The following is a 7,791-nucleotide window of genomic DNA, read 5'->3' as shown; positions in this document are numbered from 1 at the left end:
GTCGGAGGACCCCCATCCCCGGCCAGACTCCCTCCTCACCTGGGAAACCTCCGGGAGCTTCGCTGGGGGTGGGAATTGGTCTAACCCAACGGCTCCGTTAGCCCTCGCCGGGAACCAACCCCTGCTCGCTTACCCTCGAGTGCTCCCGGGGCGATTCCAGCTCCCCTGACCCGCGCCCGCGGGGGGCAGCAGCGGCATAGCGCTAGGCGCGAGGAATATGTGCATCAGTGTGTCCGTCTGTCCCCCCAGCTCGGGCTCAGCAGGCTCGGGATCCAGGGGGCCGCAGCAAAGGCGGCGCCGCTCGGGGACTCTGCAGGGACCGGGGTGCCCCGGAGGGAATGGTGGTGGTGGAGAAGTAGGCGGTGGCTGAGGGGGAGGAGGTGGGGAAAGAGGAGGAGGAAGAAGAGGAGGAGGAGAAGGAGGAAGAGGAGGAGGAGAAGCCAAAGGAAGAGGAGGAGGCGAAAGAGGAGAAGAAGCCGCCGCGGGCGCCGCGGGAGCAAGTGAGCTAGGAGCGCGCGGCGACGGCGCCGAAAGGCCGGGCGGCCTGGCGGGCGCAGGAGGCACGGCCGAGGCAGCGGCGCCGACTCCGTTCCACTCTCGGCCTGGATCCAGGCCTCCGGGTTCCCAGGCGCTCGCCTCCTTCTGACGCACTTTAAAGAGTCTCCCCCCTTCCACCTCAGGGCGAGTAATAGCGACCAATCATCAAGCCATTTACCAGGCTTCGGAGGAAGCTGTTTATGTGATCCCCGCACTAATTAGGCTCATGAACTAACAAATCGTTTGCACAACTTGTGAAGAAGCGAACACTTCCATGGATTGTCCTTGGACTTAGGGCGCCCTGCCCGCCTTTTGCAGAGGAGAGAAAACTTTTTTTTGCCTCCCCCGAGAAACTTCCCCCCCTCCCGCCTCTAACTTCGATCCCCCCCACGCCATCTCGCAAAAAAAAAAAAAAAAAAAAAAAAAGAAAAGAAAAACAAAAGAAAAAAAATTACCCCAATCCACGCCTGCAAATTCTTCTGGAAGGATTTTTCCCCCTCTCTCCAGGTTGGGCGCGTTTGGTGCAAGATTCTCGGGATCCTCGGTGTTGCCTCTCCCTCCCCCTCCCCCCTTCTTTCCTTCTTCCTTTCCTTTCCTTTCCTTTCTTTCTCCCTTTCCTCCCCCACCCCCATCCCCACCCCCACCCCCACCCCCACCCCCAACAAACAAGTCCCCAATTCTCGTCCGTTCTCGCCGCGGGCAGCGGGCAGCGGGCGGCGGAGGCAGCGCGCCGCGGTCGCCGGGAGCTGGGAGCCCCGGGCGCCCGCTCCTCGGCGCAGCATGTTCCAGCCGGCGCCCAAGCGCTGCTTCACCATCGAGTCGCTGGTGGCCAAGGACAGTCCCCTGCCCGCCTCGCGCTCTGAGGACCCCATCCGTCCCGCGGCGCTCAGCTACGCCAACTCCAGCCCCATAAACCCGTTCCTCAACGGCTTCCACTCGGCCGCCGCCGCCGCCGCCGGCAGGGGCGTCTACTCCAACCCGGACTTGGTGTTCGCCGAGGCGGTCTCGCACCCGCCCAACCCGGCCGTGCCCGTGCACCCGGTGCCGCCGCCGCACGCCCTGGCCGCCCACCCCCTGCCCTCCTCGCACTCGCCACACCCCCTCTTCGCCTCGCAGCAGCGGGACCCGTCCACCTTCTACCCCTGGCTCATCCATCGCTACCGATATCTGGGCCACCGCTTCCAAGGTACGTGCCACGTCGCGGGGCTGCAGCGCTCTGCAGCCCGCACTGCCCTCGGCCTGCTCTGGGTGGGCGCCCGGCAAGGTCTGGATGGAGGTTCCTCCGGTTCGCCCGCCCGCGCGCCGCGTTTGGAAACTGGGCGGCGAGGAGCCGGGCACGGTCCCTAGTCTCCGAGCTGCGGCCGGTTTGGGGTCTGGCCACGGCCGCTTGACCCTTTAGAGAAGGGCGCAGACAGAGGAGTTGTCCCCGAACGCTCTCGGGTCGAGGCAGGCTTTCCTAGCGTGCTACGAGTGCCGGCCGCCAAGGAATCCGTGGCCCGCGGGGGTCCCCGGGTTCTCTGTCTTCCCGGCGATGCCCTCGCCGCCCTGGCTCCGAGGGGCGCGGACAGGGCCCGGCCACCAGGTTCGCTCTCGACTGCGTTCGACCCTGTTTACCATCCACTCCGCGCCCCTGCATCCTAGACCTGCAGCTTCTCGGTCTCTGACCCTCTTCCGGCGGCGAAGAGACCCTCGCGTCCCCAGAGCAAAGTCTGGGAGTTTGTTTTATCCTGCTTACTCTGGAGGCTCAGGCGGGGCGGGAACCCTTGCGGGTAGGAGCCTCCGAGGCTCAGGACTCTCGCCGTGACCTGCTCAATTCGGGCGCCGAGCGGCCACGGCGAAGGCAGGTTCGGTCTGGTTTTTGTTTTTCTTTTAAAAGAAATGAACCGGGTCGGAAGACGGGCTGGAGGAGATCTGTTTGGGTGTTTTCCTTTCTTGCTATTTTTTGGATTTGTGTGTGGGGGGGGGTGGGGTGGGGGTGGGAGTGGAAGGAGAGTTAAAACTCCAGAAAAAGGGGCAAGTAATTAGTTTAGCGATCCGAGCGGGGAAAAGACCTACCTCCCGAGGCCGCTGATCAATACCCAGCGGCTTGCCCATTCATTAACCCTTGGCGTTCCTGCCAGAGCCTAGAATGGGGTAGATTCCCGTCCTCCATAATTAAAGAAACCAAACCAAACAAAAACAACGTTTTACTCTTATTCCCAGACCGGAGTTGCCTCCATCCCTGCCTGGATTGTAGGTTTGTCTTTCTTTGGGTTTTGGTGAATCGATTCCCCACCCTAAGGAGTGAATCCGAAACTCTCTGGCTTTGCTCGAAAAGTTTAGGGTTCCCTTTCCTCATTCTCTGGCAGCCACGCTCTTGGTCCCCACGCCAGGCCTGGAGTAGCCAGGATCTTCTGGGGCCGCGGACAGTTCCATCGGGTGACCGCAGCTCCGTACTCCCCGGCTTTCGATGCCTTCGCTCGAGTCTCCTAGTTCTCTGGAGCAGGGCAGCGGGAGGACGGGGCCTCGGGAGGCAGCGGCGGCAGAAACCCTGCGCACCCGCCGGCGAGATTTCGGTGTAGGCCGGGCTGCAACGACACGCCCGGCCTCTGCACTTTTCCGGAGGAGAAAGACTTAAGTACTTTAAAAATAAGTCCCCGAGAAAACTCTAGGATAGCGGTTCGTCGCCTCTTCGCCCCTCACCCCCGGGGCAAAGTTCTACCAGAGGTTAGAAAGAAGAGACAGACGTTTCTCTGGGTCCAGGGCGCCAATCCCCGGGCCCTGCCTTGCCGCCCCTTCCTCTGTCCCGGGCGCCTGTTGCGGAAGTGGCGAGGCTCGTGGGGCCCGGGCGGCTGCAACGCCCGCAGAGGTCAGGAGCCTTGGGACTCGACCCGCCGGGACAGCTGCTGCTGGGTGCTGCACAGCTACGGCCCCGGCGGAGCGGGCCAGGCAGCTGGAGCGGTGTTCCCTTCGCGCGTGTGGAGGGCTCTGGGTCCCCGTGGGCCGGGCCGCACGGGCTACGTACGCGGAGGCCCTGAGCGCTGTGCCGGGTCAGCCCGGCTCGGGAGAAGCGCGCGGACCTGGCCAGGACAGCCCCCTTTAATGGGACTTCTGTTGTGTCCCCCGTAGGGAACGACACAAGTCCGGAGAGCTTCCTTTTGCACAACGCGCTGGCCCGCAAGCCGAAGCGGATCCGAACCGCCTTTTCCCCGTCCCAGCTTCTGAGGCTGGAACACGCCTTCGAGAAGAACCACTACGTGGTGGGCGCAGAGAGGAAACAGCTGGCGCACAGCCTCAGCCTCACGGAAACTCAGGTGAGCGGGCCCAGGCGCGGCAACCGCATCCCAAATCTCTGGACACACGCAGCCCGCAAAGTGCGGAGGGCTTTCGGCAAACAGTCCGGGAGCTGGTTCCACGCCCGGGCTCAGGATATGTAAGTTTTGAGGTGCTCTTGGCTTCCCTGGGCTCCAGCACGGGACTGTAGGAGATGACCCGCCCGAGGCTCTGGTGGGGCGGGCGGAGACGGGCTGAATTGCTCCTTCTGTGCGGCTGGGCTGGCCTTGCAGCTCCTGGCTAAGATACCTCTGCACTTTCGGTGAGACTTTCGGTGAGTCTTGGGTACGCGGCTGGGATCCAGGAAGGAGAGTGCCGCGGGGTTTTGGGGTGTTTGGGGCTCTAGGCTGGAGAGAGAGCTGAGAGTGGGTTAGGGCGAGCTCTGTGCACCGGGGGCTCAAGGCTCACAGCAACGGCTCCAGTTATTCCCCTTGAGGGGATCGGAGAGTCAGACCGCCGAGCCGGCATCCTGGGTGCGTCCCTAAATCCGAGAAACAGAGCTAGAAGGCTTCGGGAGAGGAGCTGCCTCAGGGGGCAGACCCTTCCTGCGCAACAGGGTCCCGAGGCGGCCAGGTTCTGGCCTGCCCCGGGGCGAGGAGGGGGCTTAGGGCTACAGTAGGCGCTACTGTACGCGGAGCCTCAGGGCGGGGTCAAAGTTCCCGGCAAACAGTAACATTTTCGGGCAGATTAAGTTGTAACACTTTTCCTGGGAGGCGCAAAGAGGTCGAGGCTTTTGTTTTAAAACGTCCCCGCGGACAAAACCGAGGAGGGCCTCGCGGGTTGGTGCGGGGCCCGGCACAAGGCGCGGCCCGGCTGATTTCTCCTGGATCGCCGAGTCGGCCGTGGTCTTTGTCCGCCTCGCTGCCCACGCTGCCTGGAGCCTTTGTGTGCGTGTCAAGCCCCGAGCGCACCGACGCGCGCCTTGGGCGAGCGCCGGGGAGAAATGAACCGTCCTCCCCCTCAATTAGCAAACTCAAAGCAAATTAAACTCAGCCGTGTTCCAGCTCGGCTTTTTCATGGGGGCACTTTGGGGGATTGGGGGCATCCGGGGAGAGCAAGCCGGGACCTGGGCCTGCCGACTCAAAGGAGAAAGCGGAGCGGACTTCAGGGGCCTGGGGTGCTGCTAGCAGCATGGGACAGCCCTGGTGGCATGGGAGGTGCAGCCATCACCATGTTCCTCACCTGTACCTCACCGCTGAGAAGCTTGGGCAGTGTTACTGTCTGGTCTGGTCACTGTATGGGGCCCCATCACCAGCTTCCCCAGGGACTGGTCGGGATAGCGTGTGAGCCCCACCTCACTGCTCCCCAGACTTCTAGCAGCGCTCCGAGGAGGCCAGGCTGCCGGCCCCGCCCTGGTGGGAAGTGATGTGATGGGGTGAGAGCTTGGCCCTGGACTGTCCTGGGGCTGTTCAAGAGGAGGACTGAGGGGCTCTTCCCTTCTCTTTCACAGTTTTTCTCTTACTTCCCCTTTATCTCACGGTCTTTCAGAAGCTTTCACTTTTGAGCCTCTTTTCCTAGCTGAAAAGATACAGCTGGGTTGGTCCCCAGGGCTGTGCACCCCATCATCCCCCCCACCGGTTTCCCCCAGCACCCCCCCCCCACACACAACTGCTTCTGCTCTCACCTGCAAGAGTACTGGGCAGAGAGGGGAAAGCTCAGGCCAATCTTGACTGCCTACCCAGGGCCCAGGCTTTGCCGAGGAGGCGCTATATTTAGGCAGCGGCTGTGGGAAACTGGCAGAAAATAGAAAGCACATTCGGCCCTGCAGGAGCTGCAGCAGTGGGAATGAGATCTTCCCTGCACTAGTTAGGTAGAGGGAGTCAGGGATGTGTCTCTTTTAATTTTCCCTTATTTATAATTTTATAGGGGTTTCCCAGTGTTTGCCAGGCTTTTGCACTTAGTGGGATGTGGGTGTCCCGAGCAGGACAAAGTGAGAAGGGGACACTCTGCACTCTGGGCCTCGGGGCCAGGGGAAATGTGCTCCAGGAGGGCCAGAAGGGGAGGGAGCCAGCCTTCTCTCCGGCCCCGAGATAGGAGCTCTGTTCCCCGAGGGGAGGCCGTGGGGAGGTCGGCTAATAGGACACGCAGCTGGGGTACTGGATTTTCGTAGTCTCAGTCCCAGGTCCGGGCCAGGCAAAAGAGGAAGAGGTAGGAGGGCGCTGTGCAGGAACTATAACGCGCCCCATCTGCCTCTCCTGCAGGTAAAAGTATGGTTTCAGAACCGAAGGACGAAGTTCAAAAGGCAGAAGCTGGAGGAAGAAGGCTCAGATTCGCAACAAAAGAAAAAAGGGACGCACCATATTAACCGGTGGAGAATCGCCACAAAGCAGGCGAGTCCCGAGGAAATAGATGTGACCTCAGACGATTAAAAACACAAACAGAACCCCTCAGAAACGGACAACACGGAGCAAAACAGAGACAGGGAGAGGAGGGGAAGAAGAAAAAACCCTACAAAACAAAAACAAACCACACACACATTCACGGAGAAGGGGAGAGGGAGTCAGAGAGAGGGGCGGCGCGACGCAGACGCTGGGCGGCAAGAGCGCGGGGTCCCGATCCGAGGCCGCGCCGAGATGGCAGAGGACGGAGGCTCCTTGATGAACACGCAACCCTTGTCTGAAGAGGCAGCTTGTGAGAGACAGACAGAGACAGAGAGAGAGAGAGAGAGAGAGAGATCCAAAGGTGGCAAAGCCGAAGGCGCTCTGACAAGGGGAGCTGTCAGTCAAAGGCCAAACCAGCGAGACAAGATGATTGGCAGGTATTCCGGTTATCTCGCAGTCCGATTTTTTAAAAAAAATGATGATGATAATCATAATGATAAAAGAAAACCCCCAACCAGGCACAGGACTTTTTATTTTGCACTTCGAAGTGTTTTTTTCCCCAATCTTTAAAAGTAATCAGTGATAATAACCGTTGGGATTCCACATCCAGCCCCATCCCACACCTGTTCAAAAACTTGAATTGCATGTAGCAGTTGTTGGGCGAATGGTGTCTTAAGACAGAAAGTGAATTGTAATTTTCTTTTCCTTTTAAAGACAGGTTCTGCGTGCTTTTTATTTTGATTTTTTTGCAAGAAATGTGCAGTCTGTAAACACTTTTTGATACCTTCTGACGTCAAAGTGATTGTGAAAAAAGCTAAATGAAGTAGGCTCAGCGATAGCGATCCTCTTTCAGAGAAATGGGGAGCAGGATGGGGGGCTGGGGGTGGAGGGGGAGGGTGCCCACAAGAGGAGTCAGGACTTGTACTGGGAAAAAAAAAACCCTAAATTAATTCTATTTCTTGGACATTCCTTTCCTAACATCCCAAGGCTTAAAACCACGAACTAAACTCCTTTTAGTGGTTGAAGGTATTGGCCGAGTTCAACCATTTGCCGTAAATAAAGGCCATTCCAAACTTTCAATCTATCTATTGCAAAGACTGAAGGACTGTAGTTAGCAGGGATGATAAGTGTGGCCAAGAACACGGCAGCAAGTTTTCAAGCACTGAGTTTCTATTCCAAGATCATAGACTTACTAAAGAGAGTGACAAATGCTTCCTTAATGTCTTCTATACCAGAATGTAAATATTTTTGTGTTCTGTGTTAATTTGTTAGAATTCTAACACACTATATACTTCCAAGAAGTATGTCAATGTCAATATTTTGTCAATAAAGATTTATCAATATGCCCTCAGAGTAGTTGTCTTGGGAAATTGAAGTGAATTCTTGAGAAAAGTATCTCTTTGAGTGTGGTCCTTCCCCAACTAGGCTCAAGAAGCCCAGGTTCCCCACCCACAAAAGGGCCAGACTGATGGATTCTCGGGCATGTTAAAGAGAGAAGAGGGTGGAAAAGGGAGAGGATTAGGAAAACTTAAGTCCTTCAGAAAAGGGATGGGAGAAAAGTTTTCCATCCAGACCTCTGCCCACTGCACGGCCTAAAGAGGGAGCTTAATTTGAATTTCAG

General features: G+C 58.3%; 1 protein-coding gene across 3 annotated transcripts; it reads left to right on the top strand.

Annotated features, from left to right (window-relative positions):
* Positions 1-884: 884 nt before the first annotated feature.
* Positions 885-7,516, top strand: EMX2 (empty spiracles homeobox 2). Of its 3 annotated transcripts, none has more exons than XM_033841967.2 (3): positions 885-1,723; positions 3,646-3,830; positions 6,051-7,516. In XM_033841967.2, the coding sequence occupies exons 1-3, from the start codon at positions 1,318-1,320 to the stop codon at positions 6,216-6,218; spliced, it is 759 nt and encodes a 252-aa protein (XP_033697858.1). In that variant the 5' UTR covers positions 885-1,317; the 3' UTR covers positions 6,219-7,516. The 3 variants fall into 3 exon arrangements, with proteins under 3 accessions (XP_033697858.1, XP_073650015.1, XP_033697859.1); XM_073793914.1 differs by having other exon boundaries at positions 3,646-3,949; positions 6,051-6,186; XM_033841968.2 differs by lacking the exon at positions 3,646-3,830.
* Positions 7,517-7,791: the final 275 nt, after the last annotated feature.

This window comes from Tursiops truncatus, chromosome 16 (genome assembly GCF_011762595.2).
Source record: "Tursiops truncatus isolate mTurTru1 chromosome 16, mTurTru1.mat.Y, whole genome shotgun sequence".
NCBI lineage: Eukaryota > Metazoa > Chordata > Mammalia > Artiodactyla > Delphinidae > Tursiops > Tursiops truncatus.
Note: the sequence above shows the minus strand (reverse complement) of the source record. Positions and strands in the feature narration are given on the sequence as shown.

Excerpts from the sequence above, each read along its gene's own strand:
- EMX2 (XM_033841967.2), top strand. The coding sequence starts at position 1,318 with ATGTTCCAGCCGGCGCCCAAGCGCTGCTTCACCATCGAGTCGCTGGTG. Across the intron at positions 1,724-3,645 it reads TCTGGGCCACCGCTTCCAAG|GGAACGACACAAGTCCGGAG; the intron begins GTACGTGCCACG and ends TGTCCCCCGTAG. Across the intron at positions 3,831-6,050 it reads TCAGCCTCACGGAAACTCAG|GTAAAAGTATGGTTTCAGAA; the intron begins GTGAGCGGGCCC and ends CCTCTCCTGCAG.